A 27,752-nucleotide genomic window follows, 5' to 3' on the forward strand; every position below is an offset into this window, starting at 1 on the left:
CGACGTCCGGGAAGACTGCGACCCCAGAGTACTCAGCCTAGGAGGAACCGGGGGAGGGACCTGCGCAGCTGGTTCTGAGCAGAGACTTTGGCCACCATGGCTCTAACTGACTTCAGCACGTTTTTTCGTAGTCTCACGAGTGGAGGGAGTCTCAGCATTTTAGCAAGTTGTTTCACCGGCCATCCTCTGAGCTCAGGAATTCGGTCACTGGCTTAACTCGGGGCACAGCTTCACCATGACCCATGGCAAGGAAGGGTTTCTCCTGAGAAGGGCCAGCAAGTGTGTTTAAGGGCACCCTCCCTCCTGTCCCTGCAGCCCTCCTCCCTCAGTACTCAAGGCATTTCCAGTTCCTGTCGGTTGGGGGCGGTCCCCAAGGACTCCTATCTGAATGCCTCCGATGCGGGCCAGCTGCTGACGCTGACTTTGGGGGTAAGGACGGGAAGGTGGACAGGGATGCACCCTTTCTGTTAGCAGGGATCCCTCCAAGACCACCACCGTGAGGGAGTCGTCCACAGTCAGGGGCCCTCTTGCCGGCTGAAGCCTGCTGGGTCTCACTCTGGTGCCTGGAGCCTGCAGTGGCCAGAGGTCTGCTGCCCATGGACATCTTGTCTGTCAGGGGCACACACGAGGTACACAAGTAAGAGGAACAGCTGGGCTGGGGCGGGTGCCCAGGACGACATGGGGGGAAGGGGCAGGGAAGCCTACCTGACATAGCTCTCCAGGACTCGGGGGCCCCTGCGGGGCAGCTGCTCTGGCCAGAGAGGCTGAGACGGTGCTGCTGGACCACTAAGGGTGACGGCAGGTCCCCCAGGACAAACGCCCCGTCTTGTAGCCTGGAGTGGCTTGTGAGGCCTCTTCCAAAGGTTTTCTTGCCAAACTCAGGACAACTGGCTTTTATTCACCAAGGTCTGCAGTTAACGTCCCGACACCTGCAGGTATTGTGGCCCTGATGCCGTCTAAAGATTGAGGCAAACACCCTCAAACACACCTGCACACCCTCCTCCACCACCTGCACACCCAGTCTCAATCCCCATGTGCTGCTGTAACAAAATACCTGAGACGGAGTAATTTTAAAGAACAGAAACTTATTTCTCCCCATTCTGGAGGCTGGAAGTCCAAGATTCAGGAGCCAGCAGGTCTGGTGTCTGGCGAGGGGGGCGCTCAGCTTCCAAGGTGGTACCTTTCTGCTGCATCCTACGGAGGGGACAGACACTGTGTTCTCACGTGGAGGCGCTGGGAGGGTGAGAGGTCTCTGCTGACTGAGGCCTGGTCTGCAAGGACCTTCATCCCCTTCACGGCCTAACCACTCCTAACACCATCACACTGGCCATTCGGTTATGACGCTTAAATTTTGGTGGAGACAAAAACCACAGCACACCCCCACCCCCACCCCGACCCCACACCAAACACATCATGCACTCGCACACCCACACACCCACCTGCACCCCATACACACTAACACACCCAATACCTGTACCTCATACACATCTGCACACCCCCATACATGCACCTTCATACGCACCTGCATATACCCCATAGCTTCACCCCCATACACACCTGCACACCCCCACCCCATACATACCTGCACACACACCCGCACCCCATACACACCTGCACACCCCCACACCCGCACCCCATACACACCTGCACACCCCCACACCCGCACCCCATACACACCTGCACACACACCTGCACCCCATCCGAACCTGCACACCCCCACACCTGCACCCCATCCGAACCTGCACACCCCCACACCTGCACCCCATCCACAGCGGCACACCCCCACACCTGCAGCCCATGCACACGTGCACTCCTTACCCAGACTGAGGTCTTGGAGGAGACCCCTTTGCCCCTCCTCTGCCTCCCGATTCAGAACAGGAGGCTGTGAGCTCGGAGAGGGGTCAGGCACCTAAAAGTTGACAAGTGCCCAAGGTTAACAGATGGTGGGGGAGGCTCAGCCACACTCAGAGGACCTAGGGTAGTTCTGGGTGACTGGGCATCTGCCTCAGTTTCCCCACCTGCAACAAAGCCCTGAGGGCACCACGGGGTGAGCGGATCTTGGATTCTGCAGGCCCCAGAACCACCAAAGGGTGGGAGGGGCTGGACAGAGGTTGGAAGTGTGGCCCAAGCCAAGCCCAGAGGATGCCACCTCCCCACACAGCAGGTCCCACCACCCTCCTGCTTCCTGGCTCAGACAAGCACAGGCTTGCAGGGCCCTGGCTGGGGATGCACAGCTGCTGGCCCTCACACCCCACAATCTGCAAGTGGTCCCTGTCACTGCCGCCCTCTGCTCCCAGCTATCTCCCCCTCCCCTACCCAGGTTCTGCCCACATCAACCGGGGAGCAGGGTAGGGGGTACCGGTAGCTGTTCCCCGCCTGCACAGGGAGAGCTGGAGCTGCACCCCCAGCCGCTCCCCAGGCTGAGACACGGCCATGTCTGTGGGGCCTCCCTGGAAAGCTCTTGTGTCCTGTCAGACACAGGCGTGGCAGCCTGTTCCCCTCTGCCCCTCCTCTGGCCTCAACGTGAGATGGCTGCCACAGCAGCAGTCACTGTGTGACCATAAAGGAAGCATCCAGGGACCAGAGAGAAACTGAGCTCAGGGAAGGCCCCAGCCCCTGCTCCCTCCACCGTGGCTGCTCTGTGCCCTGGCATGCGGGCTTGGGGACACCCAAAGGTGGTGTACCCACAAAAGAGGGTGGAGGGGCCCACGGGCTGCCAGCAAGAGCAGAGGCTGCTGGAATCCCGGGAGGCCACACATGACCTACCTGGACAGCTCCAGCCACCACCAGGGCCCTCTAAGTCCTGCAGGATCAGCTGACCAGGGTGGCCCCTATCTGTGCAGCCCAAGGGGCAGTGGGAGGAGCCCTGGACTCTCCAGCCCACTCCCATCTCCTGACCCGAGGGGAGCCTCTCGGCCTGTAGGTCACCCATAGGCCTCTTCAAGATGTCCCCTCATTGCACACTCACTAAGACTGAAGCCACGTGGTGGCTGCTGCCCAGTGCCCCTCTCTGCTGGGACCCTGCGGACCAACAATGCCGCCCAGAGGGATAGCCAGTCTCGGGGACCTCGGGGAGTGAGGGGTGCAGGAACAAGGGCCAGGCCACCAGGAAGCCAGGCAAGGTGGCTGCCTCCCGCAGCTCAGCACTGCCTGTGGGCTGCACCTGACCTCCACCCAGAAACTGCTTCAGAGCGCTACGAGCCCGGAGGGACGGCCGCCCACGCCTGCCGCACCATGAGGGCACAGCTGTGTCATCTCGATGCAGGCTGCTTTGTGCTGCTGTAACAGAACGCCTGAGACTGGGTAACCTGAAAGACACGAGGCTTATTTGGCTCATGGTCCTGGGGCTGCAAAGTTTAAGACAGGGCCCCAGCATGTGGCGAGGGCTCCTCCACTCACAGTGGATGTGGAGCGAGGTGTTCAGAGATCGGATGCTGGGAGGACACCTGACTCCACAGCAACCTGCTGTCAGGAGCCACGTTGTTCCTGAGCCCAAGCTCTCCAAGGCTGTACCCTGGGGACCCGGCTGTGGGAAGTGTCTGTCCTGTTAAGGGAATCCTGGCCTCTGGAGCCCCAGTGGAAGCTGGGTGCGGTACACAGCCCCACTGAGCTTGGGACTGCAGATGCTGCCTTTCCCAGCCTCCCTGCAGCAAGGGCGTCCTCCCAGAGTTGGGGGTGGGGAGCAGAGCCTGCAGGCAGCCACTGGAACGGTGCACTTGGTGGCATCCAGGGACAGGACGGCAGGTGCAGCTGTGCAGACAAGCGGGGAGTCTGCTTCCCAGCCAGCACGGAGGGTGCAGCCCAGGCGCTGCCCCTCGTCTGAGCCCTGTTCACAAACTCTTCCTGTGAGTTAGCTACTGTGGCTTCTTCATGCTCTGTCCAGAGGCAATGGCTTTGCTCCCACTTCCACCAGGGCCCAGGAAGGACCTGAGAATGCTCACCCATGCCACACAGAGCACCGGCCACCCTGCTCACCCAGCGTCAATGGCCTGCGAGGGTCAGCCCTGTGGTCCCATGGTGTGAGGGCCCAGGCACTGCATACTGCCCCCGGGGCCTCTTCAGAGTCACAAATGCCGCTGCCCCCAGGACGACTGAGATCCCATCCATGCCTGGCCTCTGGAAGGTGTGGCTTCTTCACTTTCAAGTTTCCATGGTCACAGAGCAGGGCACCCTGCAGGAGGTGCTGGTGGGCGCACAGGTGCACCCGACGTCACTGTGGGCACGACAGCTGGGCCAGAGGACCACCACCAGCTGGTAGGACACAGCAACCCTCGCGTGCTGGGAGCAGTCGGGTGCACTTTGGCGCTCTGTGTCTTGTGATTGGAAGCTGTGTTTATGGTATTTTGCAAATACTAACATAAATGGGCACTCAGTAAACACCCAGTTAGAAAACGTTTTATGGACACGGAACGCTCCACTGTAACGGGCAGGCAGAACACACTCCTTTCCCAGGCTCATCAATTAAACAGAAAACAGGGGAGCTCTCCTCACCCCAGCCTGGCCCTGTGCTCCCCAATGGCCCCTGCGAGGCCCCTACCATGGCCTGCCTGGGAAACACAAACTATGACAGGAACACGCAGGACTGATACAGAATGAGGCCAGACACACCCATGCCTGTGCCTCCCAAGAGCGACCCCGGGACAGTGGGGCAGACAGAGGTGTCTACACTGGCAGAAACAAGGGCTGGAGCCACACGTGATGCTCGGACACAGACGGCACGCAGCTCTGCAGCCTGGCCACACACCCTTCGCGTATGACTCCACTCCTCAGGGTTCACGGGGCTGTGTACAGAGACTCTCTCTGCTGACACGACGGCCACACGCCCTTCGTGTATGACTCCACTCCTCAGGGTTCACGGGGCTGTGTACAGAGACTCTCTCTGCTGACACGATGGCCATATGGCCTTCGCGTATGACTCCACTCCTCAGGGTTCGTGGGGCTTGGAGACTCTGCTGACATGATACCACAGACAATTCATTACCTCCCCGGGGCTGCTTCCCGCATGCCAAAGGGGACAGGATCAAAGTCCTTGTCTGATGACAAAAACTCTACACGTGAAAAATAAAACTAAAAAAATAAAATAAAAGAGCTGAAGGTGGTCTAGAGTTAGGTCTTGGCAGAGGCCGCAGGCTCTGGAGACTGAAGAAACTCATAGGGGTCGTGGGTGACGTCTGGCTGCTCCCCGACACTCAGGCGAGAAGGGCTTCCTGCAATTTTCAGAACACAGGACTTCAACACACAGGACAGACCCACAGCACACGTGGGGCTCCTGGAGCCCAAGGTCTGCTTCCTGACCTACCGCCAGGGCTCAGGGACTCCCAGGACACAGGGGCACCTCTCACTCCCTGCCAAGGAGAGCTGTGTGTAGAGACCCTAGAGCCAGGGGTCGCCCTGACCCAGCACACAGCACGGATGCTGCTTCTGAAGGAGAGAAAGCTCCTTGGCCAGGAGTCCCTCAGACACAGCCCAGACCTCAGGGCAGTTCCCAAAGTCATACTGGGATATCGGGGGCCTCAGACTTTGACCCACGGCCCTCCAAAGCCTGCTCCATGCACAGTTAACACCCTGATCACAAGGTCAATGGAATCGAAAATACCGGCCTTTTTGCAGATGGTTGCAGCTAAACCTCTGCAGCTGAAGAACTGCCAAGATTCACTCTGCCGACAGAGTGATCCAGTGTTTACAAGTGGGAACAAACCCCCACCCACCAAAACCACTCCAGGACACATGGCCAAGGAAGCCATGCTCTCTCCCCAGCAGAAACACTGGAACCAGGGTCCACAGAGGGCACAGGGGTGGACAGAACTGGGGACGATATCTGGCAGAAAGCCTGTAACCCAGCATGCGGCCAGGCCAGCATCCCAGCTCCGCTCCGGCTCTGCACCCTGAGGCCGCAACCCAAGGACGTCTGTGGAAACCGACCCCCACAACAGCACAGCTGCCCATGCAGCCTCCAGCCTTCCCACAACTACAATGCTGCCCACTACCTCGTCTAGACGTCACACTGACTGTGCTGGGGTCTCTGGGGATGCGGCGTGGGTGGGGGCGTCTCACCCAGGTGGTGCTGGTCCCTCTCGGAGGCGTTGGACAGGGAGCTGAGGTTGGACGACGGCCGAGAGCCGCCGCGCTCCGCCTGTGCTTCGTGCAGGTCCTGCAGGAGCTTCGTCGTCTCATCCAAGTTCAAATGGCTGTCGTCAGGGTCCAGCTCCTTCTTCACCTTCCCTGTGTAAACAGGACATGACCCCACGTCGGCTGAGCTCAGCCGGCCCGTCTACCCTAAGGGCAGGAGCGCACTGCCCATCCAGACAGGCCTCTCCGCTCAGGACAGTAATTGCTCTGGAAACTGAGTGGACGAGCTCACAGCAGACAGGTGGACAGGCCTGGAGGACAGACATTACCCTTAGCAGTGAGTGAAGGGAAGGCAGACACCCAGGGTCCTTTGCTCAAGCAAAGCATCAGACAAGACCTAGCACCGCACAGACCACGTCATGTCACGCACAAACACCGTGGAGGGATGTGGCCACAACCCAGGATGGGCCTGGTGTGGGCTCCTGTCCTCAACACACAAAGGCCAGACAGCTGGATGGAGGGTGCAAGAGGCCGGCAGACCCTGGTACCTGCCCAGCTCACTGTGGAGCAGGTTCCAGGCCACAGCCATCGGGGACGCAGCACGTCCAGCTGAGAGGTGGAAAGGATGAGCTCCCAGCCCACTCCTGAACTGTGCACCAGACATGCCAAGAGCCTGCACACAGGTCTGTGGTCACCTGAGCCCCACCAGCCAGGGGACCAGCTTCACCCTCCCCGGGGTGACTCTGGGCTTACCCTGACAATGCCTGGGGAAGGTCCCACAGAGTCTAAGCCACTTCTCAAACTCAGAACAAAGGCCGCCAGGCTTCAAAGGTGTGTAAGCAGACCTATCACCCAACGGCATCAACTACAAACTCCACTTGGTATCCAGTAAATGATTCCAACACACACGAAGGGGCAGGAAAACACAGCCCCAAACTAGGAGAGACTCAAAGCTGACATCAGGGAATCAGTAGACAAAGTGTAAGAACAGTGACTACAGACATGCTCTGTAGAACTGGGTAATGAGCAGAGGCTAGAACAGCTGGGAGAACTTAAAGACAGGAAGATGAGGGAAAGTTTGGAACTACCTAGAGACTTCCTGCATGGCTATGATTCAAATGCTGATAGTGATATGGACAGTGAATTCCAGGCTGAGGTGGTCTCAGATGGAGATGAGGACCTCATTGGGAATGGGGGCAAAGGTCACTCTTGCTATTCTTTAGGAGAGACTGACAGCACTGTGACCCTGCTCTAGAAATCTGTGGAACTTTGAACTTGAGAGAGATGATTTAGGGCACCTGGTGGAAGAAATTTCTAAGCACTAAAGCATTCAAGAGGTGACTTGGCTGCTTCTAAAAGCCTATGCTCACTTGCATAAACAGAAAAATGACCTGAAACTGGAACTTATATTTAAAAGGGAAGCAGAGTGTAAAAGTTTGGAAAATTTGTACCCCAGCCATGTGGTAGAAAAGAAAAACCCATTTTCTGGGGAGGAATTCAAGAAGGCTGCAGACATTTGTGTAAGTAAAGAGGAGCCAAATGTTAATACCTCAGGGACATTTCAAAGACCTTTGCCCAGACACTGCCATCACAGGCCTGGAGGTCTAGGAGGGAAAAATGGTTTCGTGGGCCAGGCCCAGGGCCCCACTACTCTGTGAAGCACTGGGACATGTGCCATGGTGCTCTGTGTCCCAGCCATGGCTAAAAGGGGCCAAGGTACAGGGCTAAAAGGGTCGATGCTTCAGAGGGTGCAAGCCCCAAGCCCTGGAAGCTTCCACGTGGTGTTGGGTATGTGGGTAGGCAGAAGGCAAGAGCTGAGGTTTGGCAGCCTCCACCTAGATTTCAGAGGATGTATGGAAAAGCCAGGGTGTCCAGGCAGAAGTCTGCTGCAGGGGCAAGCCCTTCATGGAGAACCTCTGCTAGGGCAGTGCAGAGGGGAAATGTGAGGTTGAAGCCCTCACCCCACACAGAGTACCCACCGGGGCACTGCCTAGTGGAGCTGTGAGAAAAGGGCCACCGTCCTCCAGACCTCAGAATGGTAGATTCAACAGCTTGCACCATGCCATCTGGAAAAGCTGCAGGCACTCAACACCAGCCAGGGAAAGCAGCCACAGAGGCTGTACCCTGCAGAGCCACAAGGGCGGGGCTGCCCAAGGCCGTGGGAGCCCATCCTTTGCATCAGTGTAGCCTGGATGTGAGACAAGGAATCAATGAAGATTCTTTCGGGGCCTCAAGATGTAATGACTGCCCTGCTGGGTTTCAGATTTGTAGCCTGCTGCCCCTTTGTTTTGGCTGATTTCTCCCTCTTGGGATGGGTCTATTTACCCAATGTCTGTACCCGATTTGTATCTTGGAATTAACTAACTTGTTTTGGATTTTACAGGCTCACAGGCAGAAGTAACTTGCCTTGTCTCAGATAAGACTTTGGACTGTGGACTTCTGAGTTAATGCTGGAATGAGTTAAGACTTTAGGGGACTGTTAGGAAGGCATGATTGTGTTTTGAAATGTGAAAAGGACAAAAGATTCGAGAGGAGTCAGGGGCAGAATGATACAGTTTGGCTCTGTATTCCTGCCCAAATCTCATGTTGAATTGTAATTCCCAATGTTAGGGGAGGGTCCTGGTGGAAGGTGATTGGATCATGGGGATGGATTTCCCCCTTGCTGTTCTCTGTTCTCATGATAGTGAGTGACTTCTCATGAGATCTGGTTGTTTCAAAGCACTTCCCCCTTTGCGTTCTCTCCTGCTCTGCCATGTGAAGACATGCATGTTTCTCCTTCATCTTCCGCCATGATTGGAAGTTTCCTGATGCCTCCCAGCCATGCCTCCCAGACAGCCTGAGGAACTGTGAGTCAATTAAACCTCTTTCCTTCACCAATGACCAGTCTCAGGTGGTTCTTTATAACAGTGTGAGGACAGACTAACACACCACAGCACATCAGCACCAAAGCCCATCAGCACCAAGCTGCTGAGAAGTAGTAATAAGGACAAAATCTTAGAAGTGCTGAGAAAAACAGCTGCTGTGCAGAAAAGTGCTGTCACAGCGGCCTGGGGCCAGGGTTCCCTGGAAGGCAAGGCCAGCCACGGCTGGCATCTGGGGCCCCCCCAGTGCTAGGGATTGTTCACAGCTCCAACAACAGGAAGAGAGTGGTTTATGCTAAAGCTCACCTTCCCTCCGGGGTCTGGATTTTGGTACCTGCCTGGCAAGGGGGTAACCTGTGACCAGACCCCAGTGACCCTGGGCACCAAGCCTCTGATGAGCTTCCCTGGTGGGCATTTCACATGTGTTGTCACAGCTCACTCCTGGGAATTAAGCGTGTCCCATGTGCCTCTGCTGGGAGTGGATCTGGGCCTCACGCTGGATTTCCTTGGATGTCACTCTTGTCCCTCTGCTGCTGTTGGCACCCTTCCTCTATAATAAATCATGGCCATAAGTGCCTGAACAGAGCCAGCAGAGACAGGTGGAATGTCACCACGCGAAGCAGTGGGACCCATGGATCCAGGCACCACAAATGCTGCTGGAGGTCAGAACAGCTCGGGGGCGCTGCACCGGCAGCCTCCCAGGTGAGGGCACAGTCTCCAGGATGGCCCCACCGGCTGATGCCAACTGAAAGCCCCAGACTGTGGTCTGTGCTTCCGACTAACCAGCTATCAAATGGGGTTCCCAGAAGACCAGACTTGAGCTCTATGAATTTCCTAGAGTGACTCACAGAAGTCAGGGAAACATCTGTAAATGAAAAATAAAATTCTAAGCCCCATGGACTGCACGGATTCCCACTCTTGGCCAAGGGCACTCCAAAGTCAACCTGGAAAATGAGGTCAGGCCATGATGTGAAGCGGGATTGGACTTGCCTCATTATCCCCTCTTTTGGAATTCAGGCACAGCTGACCAGCATTAACTTTAAAACAGAAATCTGAAGGTTGACAAAGCAGACTCCGTGGTAATAAGACACCAAATTCCGATCCGACTTTAGTACAGCATCACGTGATAGATGGCAGGCCCTGAAAGAAACTGAGTATTTTATCTCAAAATATATTTCTTTGACATATTTTGAAATAGCCCTGCAAAGCTGTCTCTTGTGGGAAAAATCTACATTCTGTAGAGAATCTCCTGCCCCTTCCAAGTCTCTTCCTGACCCAACAGAGATTTAACTAACAATCTGGTACCTTTGAGGGCCTCATGAGTGATGTTTGCCATCTACTCTACTCTTTTTGAAGCCTGCTACCTGAAGGCTGAATTCATCTATGTGACAAGAAGCTTGGCTTCTACAACTGCTTATGTTAACCATGCACATTTCTTTCTGACTTCAGCTCTTCAGAGCTTAACCCTTTCAACCAAATGCCAATCAGGAAATCTCTGAATCCACCAATGACCCGACGTTCCTCGCTTCAAGTTGTCCCGCCTTTCCAACACGAACCACTGTTACAACTGACATGTACTGACTGATGTCCTCTGTCTCCCTAAAACATATCAAAACAAGCTGCAGACCAGTCCTCCTCGGCAAATGTTCTTGGGACCTCCTGGGACTGTGTCACAGCCACGGTCTTCATATTTCACTCAGAAGAAACCTCTCTAAATACCCTGCAGAGTTTGACTCTTCTGTCCACACACTAGGCTGACATTTACCCATTTATTCTGCGGGGTGTCACCCAGGGTACGGATGGGCCCCAGGTGGGAGCGATGCAGAGGGAACCCGTGGGAAGGGGCTGCCTTCTTCCCAGAGCCTCCAGGCGTCCGGCAATGAGGCTCCCTAGGGAACCCCACCTTTTGGGATTTCATGGAGGCGGCAGGCAACACTGATGAAATCCACAGCCACTGGGGATCGGCCAGACCCCATCCTGAGGTTACCCAGGGGCTGCAACCACTTCTCATTAGCTTAAAAAAGACACAACACTCAGGAGATTCCAAGGATTTTAGGAGCTATGGTCCAAAAACCTGGGACAAAGACCAAATACTGTAACAAAAGATTTTCCTGGCATCCCTGTCTAGTCAGGAAGGGAGAGGAGGTGGAGGCCGCGTGTTTTCTTCCTCTATCACACCTTCACCGGGTGCTGTGGGAAAGCGCCTGTTACAACTCACCCAGAGAGCTGAGCATGGAGATATCCACAGAGACGTCGGGATAGGACTTCATCGACATGAACTCCAGAACAGAGCTGCTGCTGTCTCCTAGGGTGTCCCCAACCTGTGGAGACAGACACGCATCAAGCTCAAATGAAACATCAAACGAAAAACGAAATGTTACTTCACACTCGCTATTGAAATCACTCTAATTATTTGCTAAACGTGAACCCACCCCTCAGTAAGTGACAAGACCAAGCCCTGTTCACTGAGGCTGCTGTTCAAGGGACTGTCAGGTTGGAGCTCATGAACGGATGTGCAAATCCATGTCAAAGAAAAACCTACTGAGACCAACAATGCAAACTAACAATCCTTTGTTAACTTTTTGGGGCTAAAGAAATTGGGGAGGGACATTATGCAACAGGAAGACACACGGAATTTTAGGGTCCAGGACTATTTCTCAGGCACTTCACAGAGCACACAACGTTCCCTTTCCTTTCCCAGCAAGGCGTGTCCTCAGGGCTAGACTACAGCCACCCTAACACATACTCTCTCATCAGCTCCCTGCAGCTCGGCCTCTGCCCTCAAACAGATGTTAAGGGGTCTCTCCAGGTTCCCAGGGACCCTGGACCAAAGCCCAAGCCCATGCCTGCTGACTGTCAGAGACACACACCTGCCAATCGGCAGGTGCAGCAGTCTGGGCTCACAGCACTGACCTGCCAGCACTGGCCCCAGAGCCCACTGTGCTTGGGACAACACCTGCTACTCACCAAGCAGGTCCCGAGAAGGCCCATCCTGCCCAACCCTTGCAAGGGTGTCCCACAAGGACAGCACCCAGCGGGGCCAACTGCTCTGAAACTACCCATTTCTGGATTTGGAAGAACGTACTGCGGCTTCACACCACTCACCTCAAGTCATGAAAAGAGGAGGAGAAACACTATTGATCTTACTGATCAGAAACGGACTCCATTTCTAAACGCCGTCATACACACAGACCTCCCCACCTCAAAGGCTGGACACAACTTTCCCTGCGAGAATAATATTTGGCTTGCCCTTCCATGTTCAAAAACTTACCTTAGCTTCATCTGGAGGCTTCATGGGAACATTTCTTCTCTGAAAAGTAAATGAGGACAGAAACTAGTTTTTCCAGAGTGATTTCATAGAAACGGACAATTCGCTGACATTACACACACGTAAAAATGGCTTGTGCGCTTCTGCGAATTCTGCTCCCCAGTCACGCCATCTTAATGGATTAAGGCTGGGGGTCCTCCAAACCTTCTTCATCACCAGTCACTGACCCAACCACGCCCAGCCCCCTCCTCAGTGCCAGGATTGTGTGCCGGGGACAGCGCTCCACAGGGCGAGATGGAGAGGACAGAGAGAGAGGACGCCGATGCTGTTTCGGCAGCCTTGGGTGGCTTAAAACAAAAGAAAAAAGATGTGCCTAGATCCTATGGGAAGCTTAGGATAAGAAGGGTCTCGTGGGTTCCACCTGGAATATGACCAGGTGCCTGAGACCAGCTCGAGTCCTGCAGGGGCAGGTGTGTGCAGGAGCGAAGGAGGCAGACACCTCCTGGCAGTGCCTGCAGCAGGTGGGCCTGCCATGGGCGCAGGAGCGAAGGAGGCAGACACCTCCTGGCGGTGCCTGCAGCAGGTGGGCCGGGCCGTGCATTGTCTCCTTCCACAACTGTCGGCCTCCACGGCACACCCGTCCTGTGTTCCGGTGGAGCGATGCTGTAGTATGCACTCTATCATGTGTGATCTTTGTTCGAAATAATGTTTCTCAGATTCAATGACATCGATTTTCACAAGCTTTTAATTAGAAAATGAATACTGCTGTTTTGTTCGCATCTGTTTCCCCACAAGCCTTCAGTCACTTTAGTCCTGAGCATCATTTACTGCGGGGGTGCACTCGGGGTCACTCAACTCCATATCCAAGTTCACTTTCCCGAAAGGAATCTAACTGGAACCCAGAGAGGAAACCACAGAGCCATCCCATTTCCGGGCTGTGAGGGGGTCACTTTCCCTACCCCACAGCAATGCCTGATTCTAACGCTGTGTTGGGGGGGCCGGCTTCCTGCCTGGAGGGAGCCTGCAGGTCACAACACGGGAGGGTGACCAGAGCTCAGAGTCAGAACCACAAGCTGGTGGGGCAGGCTCTGCAGAGGGGGCTGCTCCTCAGAGCTGCAGAAATCTGCGTGGGGACTCCCGCCTGGCTGCAACCCTCTCTTCAGGGGCCTGCGAGCCCTCCAAGCATGGAAATCAAGGAAAATCTTGAGTTCCTTCAAGGGAAATTCCAGTTACTTAGATAACTCTGAGAAGTAAATCAGTGACTTGATAAGCAAGAAGGTAACAGTATCCTAAAACAACAGTCAAGGAAGCTGGAGACAGATGTTTGTTCCCTGTAGAAAGTAAAGACAACCTCCCAGCACTGTTCCCTGTAGAAAGAAAACACAACATCCTACCACTCTGGGAGGCTGAGATGGATGCATCATTTGAGGTCAGGAGTTCAAGACCAGCCTGGCCAACATGGCGAAACTCCGCCTCTACTAAAAATACAAAAATTAGCCAGGTGTGGTGGCGCGTGCCTGTAATCCCAGCTACTCGGGAGGCTGAGGCAGGAGAATCGCTAGAATCAGGGAGGCAGAGGTTGCAGTGAGCCACAATCACGCCACTGCACTCCAGCCTGGGTGACAGAGTGAGACTCTATGTCTCAGAAAGAAAGTAAAGATAACATCTTAATGTATATCCCTGAGTTGTCTTTCAGAAATCTGGACCCTCCACCTAGGACCTCCCCAACAAACTAATCTACTGGCATGAAGGGCTCAGATAAGGAGAAACTGAAGACTGAGCTCTGACCCCGTTCTTTGTTCTGAATTTCTTCCTGACGGGCCTGGAGGAAGCCACACCCACAAGCCTAAGCTAACATTCTTTTCTCTTCACCCCAAATTTTTAAACAAAGCTTCTCCTCCTTAACCAGCTGCAAATCAGAAAACCTTTGAATCCACCTATTACCTATAAGGCCCTGCTTGCAGATACCGCCCTTCTAGGCCAAGCCGACATGTAACCTCTGTGTCCTTATGCACGACTCTGCCTTTCAGTTCTGCTTTCCTGAGATCTACCCCTGCTTTACAAGCCTTGCCTGTAGCCAGTGGGGGAGGCCAGGATTTATACATGAGCCTCCTGGCCCACCTTGCTTGGCACCCTGCAAATACACGTGTCCTTTCTACGACAAAACCTCGGCATGGGTGTCTGGGTTTACTGCACCAGGCATGTGGACCCCAGTTCATCTGTAACAAGCACAGATGAAACCGTCAGGTCAAGGGACTGACCCCTCCTCGGGAGCCATGAGCCAAACGTTCTCAGGACAGAGACTCATCCGAACTCCACCCACAGCAGAGACCACGCTGAAAAGACAGGGCTCCCCGAAGGGCCACTCCTTAGCATTAAGGCTACACGAACCCTAGAATAAGGCTGCCCTGGACCCACCCCAGAGAAGCCTGGTAGGATCCGGCCATCATCCGCAAGTAACAACTGCCAAAATGATCATCAGTATTCTCCGAAAGAGAGCAAGAACCCAGATCAGCCTTGCCCAGCAGACATAACGCAAGCACACGCCTCGTTCTAAATGTTTTTTTTATCTTTTTTTTGAGACAGGGTCTTGCTCTATTGCCTAGACTAGAGTGCGGTGGTGCAATCGCACTGCAGCCTCGACCTCCCGGCCTCAAGTGATCCTCCCACCTTAGCCTCCTGTGGAGCTGATGACAGGTGCATGCCACCATACCCAGCTCTTAAAATTCTAGCTGCCACATTAAAATTACTCTTAACATTCAATTAACTAATGCATTTTACTTAGACAAATTTATTGAAGATGTTTTTATTCCAACATGTGGGCCATAAGAAATCGTTACTCATATTTTTACGTTTTTTGTATTAGTTTTTTAAGATCTAGTTTGTAGCTCACACATCACATCTAAATTCAGACTGGCCACATTCAAACTTCCCAGCGGCCATGTGGCCAGTGCTTTTTTATCAGACAGCGAGGGTCAGGACTGTCCACCAGGCACGTGCACAATGGCCCACAGCTCCAAGTGCAAAGTGTCAAACAGAAACAGAACCGGAAACGGCAGAGGCGACAGACTCAGTGACTGAGGACTTCAAAAGCAGCAGCAATAAATAAGAACATGGCTCAAGGATGTAAGGAAAAACACACACACAACATGAGAGAAGATACACAAAAGCAGCAAATGGAGCCCAAGTGATGAGCAGCGCGGGACGGCATCATCAGTGAAAACTGATCCGGGATAACAGGTTCAGGTGTGGCCAGAGAACAGGTGAGTGAACTTAGCCAACAGCATCAGAAACTAATCTGCAGCAGCCTGGTGTGGCAGCACAGTGTCGGTGCCATGTGAGATAACACGAGCTGTCCTCAGAGTGCCACAGTCCAGCAGGAGGAGGAAGAGGCAGTGGTGGAAAATGACATTTGAGTAATGGCTAAAAATCTTCCAAATATGATGAAAACTACAGACAGATCCAAGAAACAACAAATGCTAAGTAGAACACAAAGAAAAGCCCACCAAGGCACCTGGAAAATACAATGCTGAAAATCACTGATAAAGAAAGATAAAAGTTCAAAAGCTCCTAGAGCACTGGCCAGATCCCGTCCTGCCGAGGGCCCGGGAGTGAGCAGCCGAGGCTCTGTGAGCCACACGCTGCCCGAAGCATCTTCTTCCTCCTTTTCTTTTCTGTAAACACCCTTTTAAAGATGTAAAAGACATTCCTGGCTTGTGGTCTGTACAAAAGCAGACTTCAGGTCAGATCTGGCCGAAAAGACACGTCACATGTGGGAAACAAAGATGACAATGACTTCAGATGCTTTTTTTTTTTTTTGGAGATGGAGTCTTGCTCTGTCACCCAGGCTGGAGTGCAGTGGCATGATCTCGGCTCACTGCAAGCTCTGCCTCCCGGGTTCATGCCATTCTCCTGCCTCAGCCTCCCGAGTAGCTGGGACTACAAGCACCTGCCACCACGCCCGGCTAATTTTTTCTATTTTTTAGTAGAGACGGGGTTTCACCGTGTTAGCCAGAATGGTCTCGACCTCCTGACCTTGTGATCTGCCCGCCTCGGCCTCCCAAAGTGCTGGGATTACAAGTGTGAGCCACCATGCTTGGCCCAGATGCTTTTTTATAGCAACAATGCAAGTCAAACCTATTTTACAGTAGATGGGAAAAAAGGTCATCTAAAATTCCACACACAGGGAAAATGAATTTCAAAAACGAAGATGAAATAAAGACTTTCAGAGAAGCCAATGCTGAGAGATCACTGTCAGTAAATCTGAACTACAGGAAATATTTTTTAAAACTCTTCAGGATGAAGGAAAGTGACAGAGATGAAAGATGAAGATGGAAATAGAGAGTTACGAGTGCGCTGGGAGTGGTGAGCACACAGTCACGGTCTCCGGGGGACACCTGCCCGTGCAGAGAAGCACGCAGATCCTGACGAGGAGCCGGCAGCAGAGTCCCTGCGACAGCTCCTCGTCCCCGAAAGCCTGGTCAGGCTGCAGGCTCTTCCCGCCAGCAGCACCCCAAGGGCACCTGCCCCCCACCCCGGTGCGAGTGCAGCCCACCTGCTTCAGCTGGAAGAGCGTCCTAGAGTGGTCTCCGCCTGTGATCTGGTCCAGGAGGTCGTCCACCACTTTCTTGCTGTAGCTCCCAGCATCCTTCACAAACTCCTGCAGGCTAGAGGGGCCGCGGGAGAAGGTACGCTGAAAGGCAGGCTGTGTGCTCCACGCCAAGCCCTTGTCGCCTGGCCCTCGCGGCGGCCCTCATCACAGAAGCCTGCCGTGCCAGCGCAGCTCCTCGGTCCCCGTGACCCTCCCAGAGCGGGTATTTTGGGGAGTGGCTGATAGTTTTCATTAGATTTTCAAAGTGGTCCATGACCCAAAAAGGTTAAAAAGATCTCAGTGGGGAGAGGGAGAAAAGCATGAATACACATGCACACAGCCTAGAAACACACGTGTGCTATGTTATCATCTGTAAAAGGATACTCCTATCTTTCCACTCGTTATGCGTTTAAAAACACAAGTGGGTGTGGACAGAAACACACCGGTGGGCAGCGCCTGCCGGTGAGGAATGGGCGCGTGGGGCAGGGGTGGGCCGACACTTCCAAGGCACTCCTTTTAGTACCATCCTGATTCTTGGCCATATAAATGAAACAGCTTAAAAAATAAAATATAATACAATCTAAAAAGTAGGCCAGGAACAAAAATGCATAGTCTTAGAATCAAAGCACCAAGCAAGGGCCTCAGAAGGGCTCCCCAGACTCCAAAGACCTTCGCAGAGAGGAACAAGGATGGCTGCTGGTCAGAAGCTGAACCACGGTCACAGGAGGCAACAAGGAGACTCCGTGTCTTTGTTAAAACACCCACAGCCCGGGACAGGCCAAGCTCGGCACTCGCAGTGTGCACGGAAGCAGCACTCAGGGGCAGAGGATCTGGGTGTCTGTGCGCTGAGGCTGGCATGGGACCACGTAGCCTCATGCCAGGCCCTAGGAGATGTGCTTCTGAGTGTTGCCCCTGCAGCCACAAGGCAGGCGGGGTCAGAATGATCTTTCTTCACAGCAACATGGAACCTGACGCGTTCTAGGAACAGACAGCTGGGGAAGGCAGGGGGTGTGCACAGTCTGCTGATGTGCCACATGGACAACAGGTGACTGATGTCCTGAAGGAGCCACAAGCCGTGGACAGGGAGCCGACTGCGGACAGGATGGCACCAGGGGAGCCGTGGCCTTGGCCCAGGCTGGGCAGAGGCCCCACAGCAGGGGTGAGGTGAGGGCTGGCGGGAGGGTGGGGAGCAAACAACTCTTTAATTTCTGACTTATGACCCCACCGTCTCCTACTAGAATTTCCTCTTCATTTTCCACATTTACTTCCTTTTTTGCTACAAAAATCGGGGTCAGGTTTTCACTTATTTTATGAAGCACTAAGGGGATTCTTGTTTATTTTTAAAACATATTCTGCATTCTTGTTGGAATAAAATGAAGACCTGATATGTCAAGATGCCATTTCTTAAAGGCTAGCAAAATTAAGTTGCTTTCTCCATTACAAACTGCCAAATTTTACAAGAGTGACCCACTTTTATTTTGCCACAGAAAACAAAAAATACACACGGCAACATTCTACGGAAAAGCAGGCTGCTACATTTGTGATTTTAGTATTATACTTTAGCCTGCCATGGCCTGAACTGTGTCTCCCGCTCAGAGTTCATAAGTTGAAATCCCGACCCCAGTGCCTTGGAATGTGACTATACTTGGAGCTGGGGCCTTTATGGCCTTTAGAGGTAACTGCAGTGACATGAGGCCATTAGAGTGGCCCTGATCCAATATGACCAGGGTCCTTGAGAACAGTAGGGTCTCCAGGAGAGCCGAGGACACAGACACGCGCAGGATGGCCCCGGGAAGGCACAGGGAGAAGACGGAGAAGACGGCACCTGCAGGCCCAGGAGAGAGGGCTCGGGAGGAACCAGCCCTGCCCACACCTTCATGGCAAATGCCAGCCCCCAGGAGTAAGACCCCAGTCTGTGGTGCTTTGTCACTGCAGCCTGAGCTAGCACGGCCACTTAGGAAACACAATTCAATACGATCCAGTGCGCTCAACACACCCCCAGCCCCTTCACAAGCTACGCCCTGATCACCACCTTCTGACTTGAGTTACCCAGATTTCAGGACTGGCCTGTGGCAGACCTGGGTGGATGACTGAAAGCAACGGGAAGACCCAGGCTGCCATCTGGACGGCTGCAAGATGGCTCTCTCCCCACCCGCACACATGTGGGACTCCACGTCCCACACCAGGGCGCAGCTCAAGCTGCACAGCAGCCAAGGGCTCCCCGGGGCCGACACCTGCCTCAGCGCACACTGCACGCCTGTCTCATCTCCGTAGGCTGAGTAGAGCAGCTCCATCTCGTCCGACTTCAAGTCGCCAAATACTGAATTATTCTGCATCGAAAGCGCAGTAGTGGCACTGGAGAGAAAGGTGACTGGGAGGAAGAGGAGAAAGAGAGCATCACTGGACTCACTGGAAGGACTCGGTGTGCAGGCCCCACCCCGCTTCTCCAGGGGCTGAGGGACCGCCTGGCTGGCAGCCAGCACCCCAGTCTCAGCTCTCTTGCTCTCCACAAAATTCTCGCTCCTGAGTTTTCCATGTGTAACCAGCAGGGGTGTAATTCCCCACCCCTCATTTTACTTCTGCAGGCCAAAGACCGCAGGGAAATGCGCTCTCTGCAAAGGGGTGAGCTCCACAAGCAAAAGAGCTGTGTGGAAACGTGGGCAGAGGGCACCGTCTGTCACTGTGGAGGATCCCAACCAACACACACCGCAGGGGCCACGCCTGCCCAGGGCCAGCTCTCACTGCGGGGGACATGCGCCAGGTGTACTGTGTGGTGTCCCATAGGGTGTGGAGCAGCACCCCTGGCATCTCCCTACCATCTGGTGCCAGCAGCACCCCCAACCCCAGTGGGACCATCAACATGCCTCTGGACACTGCCAAACATCTCCAGGGACAAAAGTGCTGTGGTTGAGAACTGTGTTAGAGGGTGAGAACAAGGAGTGTGTCAAACACAACAAAAAGTATCAACAACCACAACAGCCCCAAGAGGAAGAGGGGAGCAGGGGCTGGTGAAGGCAAGTGGTGAAGGCAAGAGGATCCTTCCCAGTGGAGGGTGTCCTTCAACAGGAGACCCAGACCAGGCAGAATTCCAACACCTGGAGCTGGAGGAAAGAACATTCCAGAAACAAGGAAGCTCTTGAGCCAAGGCCATGGTTTGGAGGGAAGAGTGAGCTGTCCCATTAGCAGATGGTGTGAGTGGCTGAGGGAGAAAGGGCCGGCAGGAGCAGTGTCCATGCAGCTGTCTGCACGGGAGGGACCCAGCAGAGGTGGAGAAGTGGAGGATGGGGCCGTGCAGGAGGTCCCAGCAGCAGCGCAGCCAGGAGGCAGCAGTGCAGATGGAGAGGAGAACACACAGGCCAGACCCAAGGCCCAGGGGCCACACATTCTGACCCCTGAAGGGATGTTCTGTAATGCGACAGGGACAGAAACACAAGGACCCCAAAACACTGACCAAGGTGAAGTCCAGTGATGCAACCAAGGTGCCCGCTGTGTGTGTCCCCATCCAACACAAGTTTCATTCCTGTCACTGTAACTGATCTCAATCTTACCCATGTGAAAACATGAATCCAGGTACAGTGAGGAAACCGTGAAGTAGGAATCAGCAGCATTTGCCATCACTCCACTAAACCCCTGCCGCCTTCCCTGCCCCGGCCGGCTCCTGGGACGGGACTACGGATTTACCTTTGTTTCTTCTCTCGTCTTTGAAGCCCAGCGTGGTGAAGCCTGGGAGGAGCTTACTGGAGAGCGAGCTCAAGTCCACCGGGTGGGTCTCCTCCTCTGCAACACGGACATGGCGGGCCGTGAGTGGCAGGTGTGACCCCAACGCCGTGCCCCAGTGCAGTGCCATGAGCCCTTTCTCCACATCACAGTGGATGTGATTGGTGCGGGTGGGGGGATTTTATAATGATCACCTGAAAACAAATTTGCGAAAGCCAACTACCATTCTCAAAACTAACTGCATTTCAATCTCATTTCTTTATCACCCCAAAGTCAACACAATAAAAAATACCACATCTCTGGCCACCACACCAGCAATACTTTGAGAACATTTTCAAATGGATCACTCAACAACTCCAAGAAGAAATCTTGTCCTGCGTGCTCTAACAGCAAAACGGTGGCGTGTGCACCCGGAGCGCGTGCATCTGACAGCATGTCTGCCATGCTCAAGTCACCACCCACACACCACTCATGGGATCAGAGCAGGAGTTCCTCAGTTCCCAACCACTGCCTCGGTCTCAATGCTCTCATAAGCTAAATATGGATCAACGGTCCATCCTCTTTAGGAAAATAAGCTGAAGATTATATAGATCAGCCCGTTTCTATCCTTCACACACTGGAGAAAACCACACTGGCATGGTGGAGCTGGGTGAAAGACCACCAGCAGGCGTGCGGGTGAGAGCGAGGGAAGCGGGAATCTAGAGGCAACCCGTGCCGGGCTGCGCGTTCCTCATGTGAGCCCGCGAGTGCGTTTCAAACCCAAGTGATCACACTTTCGTTCAAAGGACAAGCCTCTTAATTACTTCCAGGCCAACAAAGCGCCCGATGGGCTGGACAGGCCTAGTGCGCGCCATCCTTCAACACTGTCCTGACGTCATCATCTAACAGCTCTTCTAAGACTGCTTTCCAGATTCAAGGAGCAGGGTGGGCCAGCACTCCGGTCTTTGCTGAAGACTGAGCTCGGGATGTGAACCCTTCCTGATGCTAGTGAGGTTTGGCCTTAAAGGCCTCTCGGCAGCTTTTCAGGAACGTGGCTCGAGTCCTGCTGCTCCCAAGGAGCCCTGACCAGCACCCCTGCCCCCGCGAGATGGCCGTCCACGCCTCCACTCAGCGCACGTGTCACGTTGGGGTGCGAGCAAGGTCGGGAAGCCGGGCAGCTTCTCATGCTGCCCCATGGCCATGGCTCAGCTTTTCATTACAGAATATCAACGGAGGCCCAAAAAACAGTGTACGGAGAGCATAAAGCCAGCCCTGAGCGGGCACCCACCATCAGCGTCCGGCTCGGCCATGTTGACCACGCTGTAGAGCAGGCTCCCGTCCCCGTTCCTCTTCAGATAGCCCATCTGGAAGGAAGCACTGCCTGAGCGTCTGTCCCTCAGGAGGGGCAGCGCAGCACAAATGAAATGAAGGCCAACAAGCAGGGCTTAACGGGGGTGAAAGCACATTTGTCCAAGAACAAACACCAGAGGGCCCCTCAGGGCATTCCCTGGAATTTCAGACTCACCGGCAACAGCAGAGCGCGCACAGGTGCCAAGGAGAACCTCTTAGGCTCCCCATGGCCCTGCTATAGGGGGTACAGCTGAAACAAAAACCTTCACCCACGAGTAAACATTTAAAATTGCTCATGAGCCTTGACAAAATGGAAGGGTCAGCAGGTCAGCATGGCACTGCCCTGACGGCAGGCGGCTCCAGCCCTCCAGCACGTGTGGACTGGTTTTCATTTAAAAACCCACCACCCACACCCCAGTTCTGTGTCCAGGCCATCAGGAGGATCCAGGAAGAGGAGGCACTAGTGTGTGCAGACTTGGGGTTCAAGGGGGAAGAGGGCTGTCATGCAGCGGTTGGCTGGGCTCCAGTGCAAGGGTGATGTCCATGCGCTGGACATCATGCCATGTCAGGGCAGCCACCTGGCCTGAGAAAAGCCGGACGTTTGTGTGAGGGCAGCTCCCCACCACCGATCCATGCAGTCTCAGAGCCCACAGGATGGCCAGGGCCCTGGGGGAGAGGCGGAAGGTCAGCTACAATGGGACACGGAGTTGATACGTAGATTAGGAGCAGGGCCCTGGGGGAGAGGCGGAAGGTCAGCTCAATGGGACACGGAGTTGATACGTAGATGAGGAGTCAAGTCCAAACGGCGCAGATACAAAACTGAAAGGGAAGAAGTGGGCGGAACCCACGGGGCAGGAGGGAACTGGAAGTTTCCATGTAAAAACAGTTTTCAACCCATGTAAACACAGGTGCCAACAGAATCCTTCTGCACAGTGTCCATGTATGTGGTGCAGACACACACAACAGCCATCTCCCAGCTCTATCTGCAGAGGGCTTCACCCAGAACCCAGGTCCTGGCTTCTAAACAAGGCTCTCTAGTCAAGAAACCAGGGCTTCTTGGAGAATGTGGCAATTCCAGGGCTGAAGCACAGACTGCAGAACAAGGCTGTCCAAAAGAACTACAGTGCAAGCCACGCAGACCACAACCTCCAGCACACAAGCCACATAAACAACTTCCCAACACATAAGCCACGCAGACCACAACTTCCCAACACGTGAGCCAAGCAGACAACCGCCCAACACATGAGCCACGCAGACCACAACCTCCAGCACACAAGCCACATAAACAACTTCCCAACACATGAGCCAAGCAGACCACAACTTCCCAACACGTGAGCCAAGCAGACAACCGCCCAACACGTGAGCCACGCAGACCACAACCTCCAGCACACAAGCCACATAAACAACTTCCCAACACGTAAGGCACGCAGACCACAACTTCCCAACACGTAAGCCAAGCAGACAACCGCCTAACACATGAGCCACGCAGACCACAACCTCCAGCACACAAGCCACATAAACAACTTCCCAACACATAAGGCACGCAGACCACAACCTCCCAACAGATAAGCCACACAGACCACAGCAACTTTCCAACACACAAGCCATGCAAACCACAAACTCCCAAAAGGCGAGCCAAGCAACCGCCCCACACGTGAGCCACGCAGACCGCAACCGCCCCACACGTGCGCCACGCAGACCACAACCTCCCAACACGTGAGCCACACAAACCCACAACCTCCCAACACATAAGCCACACAGACCACAGCAACTTCCCAACACGCAAGCCACGCAAACTGCAACCTCCCAACACACGAGCCACGCAAACCACAGCAACTTCCCAACACATAAGCCACAGAGACCACAGCAACTTCCCAACACACGAGCCACGCAGACTGCAACCTCCCAACACACAAGCCACACAAACCACAACCTCCCAACACATAAGCCACGCAGACCACAGCAACTTCCCAACATGCAAGCCACGTGAACCACAACCTCCCAACACACAAGCCACGCAGCCACAACCTCCCAACACACGGGCCACACAGACTGCAACCTCCCAACACGCAAGCCACACAGACCACTGCAACTTCCCAACACGTGAGCCACGCAGACCACGACCTCCCAACACGTGAGCCACGCAGACCGCAACCTCGCAACACGCAAGCCACACAGACCACTGCAACTTCCCAGCAGGCACAGGCAAACAGAAGCAGACACATCTGAAATGCCCCCACTTCAGCGTTCTTTACATCCCATCCCGTGTGCATTTTGAAGACTTAATATGAAAAAAACCCATAAAGCTCAAACTAACGTTTTCTACAGACTACATGTTGAGATAAAATGTTGGATATAGAGGTGAAATGAAACCTGCAAGGATTAATGTCACCTGCATTGCTCTACCTCTCTTATCAGGGCTGCTAGGAAGCCTGAGACTGCAGACAGCCTGTGCTCTGTTTCCACTGAAGACACTGGGTCTAGAACGTCCCCTGCCAGAAAGGAGAGCGTGGTCAGCTGAGTGGGCCCCACCACCACAAAGACCATCTATAGCAGGAGCCACGTGAACACAGTCGGTGGCCTATTATGGACCATCTGTCGGATCCAACACCAGCATCCCCACTGGAATAACAAGGGCGGTGCCTCACGTCAACACCCAGTGACAGAGACACAGAAGTCAGCATTCACTCCAAGAGAAAGGATTAGCCTGCAGCAGGGCCTCCATCAAGGAAATGAGGTCAGTGACCACGTGGCCTCCACGATGCGTGAAACACCAGCGGCAGCCCTGCCAGAGGCACCTGGACCCCGACTGAAGAGACCAGCCTTATGTGTGTGTGATCCGGACCTCCCGTCAGGGCCCCATGCTGACCTCTGGATCCCGGTGGCTGTGCTAGATCACACAGCACCAACCCAGAAGGAGAGGCACACAGAGTCTGGGGCCACATGACACCCTCTCTCGGTGGCCACAGAGCACTACCTTGCCGCCTGGGAGGAACCGGTTGATCCTGTCCCGAGCTTCGTCAGCTGCATGCTCCACCAGCGCCAGCACGTGCTCCTCTGCGGTACTGTCCGTCAAGCTGCAGGCGTTCCCTTCAGGCTCAAACATGCAGCTGTGAGGTGGGGACAACCAAGTCACCTGGAGGCAGCTTCCCCACCACACACCTGCTCCCCATGCGTCGGCACCTAACCCAGCTTCTACCGACCCTGCCCTCAGACACAGAGCTGGCAGAGCATACTTAACTCCTTTTAGGTCTCAAAGCATCCCTTTTCCCTCTAACCAAATGACAAATTAAGACGCTTTTATTAAAATAAAGAGTAAGTGTAAGCCAAGTAGACAGACTCCCTGTTTTTCAACGCAGTGCAAACTCAGTTAAAGTGCTTTAGCAACAAAAGCAACAAAGTAACAGATACCCACACTGGTTAGTTATTAAAGGCCCCATCAGAAAAGTGACTGGAAAAGCCACCCGTGACTACGCAGGGTTCACAGCAAGGCAGGATAGGCGGGGCTGCTCGGGTGAGGTCTGGTGCTACTGGGCTGGGTGGACAGCAGCTCCCTCTGCTGTGGCCACTGGGTGGCACAAAGAACACACAAGGACGTCAGCATGTGGCCCCAGGTTCCACCTGAAGCAGTTCTCCAACAGCTGAGGGGCACAGGCTGTAGCACCCAAGGAGTGTGGAAGGTTCTAGAAGCAAGCGAGTGGGCTCCTTCCCACCTTGGGCACTTGCCTGGGCATGGGTCTGAATGGCCTAGGGCCAGGTGCAGGCCCAGGACAAGCCCTGCCCATGAGAGCGGCCCTGCCCTTGCCTGACCTACAGTGACAACCTGGCAACCCTACACAGGAGTCAGAGCCCCATGAGCTCCGCAGGGAGGGGCTCTACTCAGGCACCTGCGTGAGCCCATTACCGATGCGCACTGCTGTGACACTAGGTGAAGGTGACTGCCTGAGCTCGGCACGCTCTCCTGCCTGCAGACTGACGGCTGGGGATCCATCTAAAGGGCCTGGATCCCACAGGCAAGGGTGAAGCTGCAGCACCAGAGACACCCAAAACCAACCTGGGGTGGGTCTGCCAGGACACAACCCCACCGCAGCTGAGCATGCTGACCAGCACCAACTTCAATTCCCCCTCAATGCTCAGTCACCATGAGGCGGCAAAGCACGGCCATGAAACCCCGACCCCTGAAGGCCAGCAGCACACTCGAGTCAGGGGCTGAGGCCGGACACAGCCACCAGCCAACCACGCAGTGAGTGTTCACACGGCAGCGGGGTGGGAAACGCAATGCACGTGGGGAGACCGCCTTAGGGGACTGTCGTCCGTTGCCAAGCAACACACTCTGGCCACACAGAGCACCCTGTCTCCTAAGCCAAGGCTGCAGGACCTGAGGGGCTGGTCTCAAGACCACTCTCCCTTTTGACGGTTGGAGGGAGCTGCTCAGAGCAGAAGCACCGAGCCCAGCACTGCTGCCGCCCCACCTGTTAAATCCACGTGAGTCACATACACATGTGAGAAGGAAACAAACAATGGAGGGCCGTGACCATCACAATTGCCTCAAGGACATTCAGTACCAACTCCAGATGGTCCCTGACTTCCCACAAGATGGCACAAAAGCAATACACTTCAGCAGAAACCATCCTTCAAATCTGATCTGTCCCCAGGATGGCAACAGGCCAGTCCTCTCAGGATACTGGGAAGACCGCGAGCCACAGTGCTGTCAGACACACGGCCATGAGGGTGGATGTCCTGAGACTGCGCTCTCTGGGGCCTGCACTCAGCAAGTGACACGTGATGAAGCAGGCTCTGTGCCAGGTGCTTCTGCCCGCTGCAGGCTATGGTAAGTGCTCTTGGTGCCTCTAAGGCCCCTGGCGATACTCTCGCTTTGTTTGGTCCTATCAGGCGGCCACCTCACATAGGTGGAGGAGCGTCTGCAGGAATGACGTGTGATACGGACTTTGATACAATCTCAATGCTCAGCCACCATGAGACAAAGAGCCCCCATGAAAACCACTCTGGGGTTTAGAAAAAAAGGAAGAAGGTTCCCTGAAGGACCAACCAAGTCGGCTGCTCCCTGTGGGAGGGAGCAGAGCTACAGGGAGCTGTGGCCTGCAGTCCTCACCTGCTTCCCCCACAGCATCCACACCTTCCTGACCACAGGCCTGCACCTGCTCCACTCCAGCGTCTACACAGACACAGAAGCGAGCAGTTCAGGAGTGTGCATCTGCCCCACGGCAAGAAAGAAGCCCCCTGCCAATGCTGGCTGCCCAAAGTCAGCCCGCTTGTGCGGCACAGTCTGGGACAAGGGCACAGCCTTGGCTGCCGGCAGGCGCTGTGCAGGGGAGGGAGGGGCCAATGATCTTAACGGCGTGTAGAGACAGAGACCACCAGTCACTAGCAGTTGGGGGCAGGGGTGACCGGATGGGCTTGGGTACCACACCTGGGTCAGAGAGTGCACGTGGCCGGTGGGCAGGAGGGGCTGTCTGGCCACACTCCTCCTGCCAGAATAAGCTACACCAAGGACATCTACGTGACATGACATCCGTTCTCTCACTCACTCACTCTCCCCTACAAGGCACCTGCTTTCCCGGCTGTGGTGCTCAACTCCAAAAGCAAATGTGGTTTCCACAGAGCCTTTACCTGATAACTTCTCTACTCGGCTTTTTGGATTTCTTGGCAGTTTCTACTTGTACTGGTACAACTTCAGGGACAGGTTCCTCAACAGCTGTATCTTCATTGCCCAAAAGAGCTGCCTGCTGAGAAAAATCCATGTCCTGCATAAACGACATGCTGCGCTTCAAAGCTAACAGCCGCTCCTAGAATCAGAAAGGACAGAGCAGCAGGGATTTACCTCTCCCTCACAGCCAGGGTGCCGTGACGATGGGATGGGATGGGGATGGTCACAGCCTCACCTGGCCTAAGAGCT

At 54.5% G+C, this 27,752-nt stretch overlaps 2 protein-coding genes across 12 annotated transcripts in view; both read right to left on the reverse strand.

Annotated features, from left to right (window-relative positions):
* The window catches only part of ZDHHC11 (zinc finger DHHC-type containing 11), an 84,790-nt gene extending 65,674 nt beyond the window's left edge, over positions 1-19,116 (reverse strand). For all 4 annotated transcript variants that reach the window (XM_063811051.1, XM_063811047.1, XM_063811050.1 and 1 more), the window contains exon 1: positions 19,028-19,116. The gene's annotated coding sequence lies outside the window, so the exon portion shown is untranslated. The remainder of the gene's footprint in view (positions 1-19,027) is intronic.
* The window catches only part of BRD9 (bromodomain containing 9), a 32,884-nt gene continuing 5,922 nt past the window's right edge, over positions 791-27,752 (reverse strand). For 3 of the 8 annotated variants that reach the window (XM_063811040.1, XM_063811039.1, XM_063811046.1), the window contains 10 exons: positions 27,467-27,642; positions 24,813-24,945; positions 21,774-21,849; positions 20,471-20,566; positions 19,028-19,160; positions 16,754-16,865; positions 12,202-12,240; positions 11,149-11,251; positions 6,055-6,222; positions 4,380-5,207 (listed from right to left, as the gene is read on the reverse strand). In XM_063811040.1, the coding sequence (XP_063667110.1) occupies positions 5,107-5,207; positions 6,055-6,222; positions 11,149-11,251; positions 12,202-12,240; positions 16,754-16,865; positions 19,028-19,160; positions 20,471-20,566; positions 21,774-21,849; positions 24,813-24,945; positions 27,467-27,642 (1,137 nt within the window). In that variant the 3' untranslated portion in view covers positions 4,380-5,106. Of the gene's footprint in view, positions 957-1,054; positions 1,195-4,379; positions 5,208-5,987; positions 6,223-11,148; positions 11,252-12,201; positions 12,241-16,753; positions 16,866-19,027; positions 19,161-20,470; positions 20,567-21,773; positions 21,850-24,812; positions 24,946-27,466; positions 27,643-27,752 lie in introns of those variants that run through there. The other 5 variants (XM_063811044.1, XM_063811043.1, XM_063811038.1 and 2 more) reach the window with 4 other exon arrangements.

The sequence above is a fragment of the Pan troglodytes genome, chromosome 4 (assembly GCF_028858775.2).
Source record: "Pan troglodytes isolate AG18354 chromosome 4, NHGRI_mPanTro3-v2.0_pri, whole genome shotgun sequence".
NCBI classification, from domain to species: domain Eukaryota; kingdom Metazoa; phylum Chordata; class Mammalia; order Primates; family Hominidae; genus Pan; species Pan troglodytes.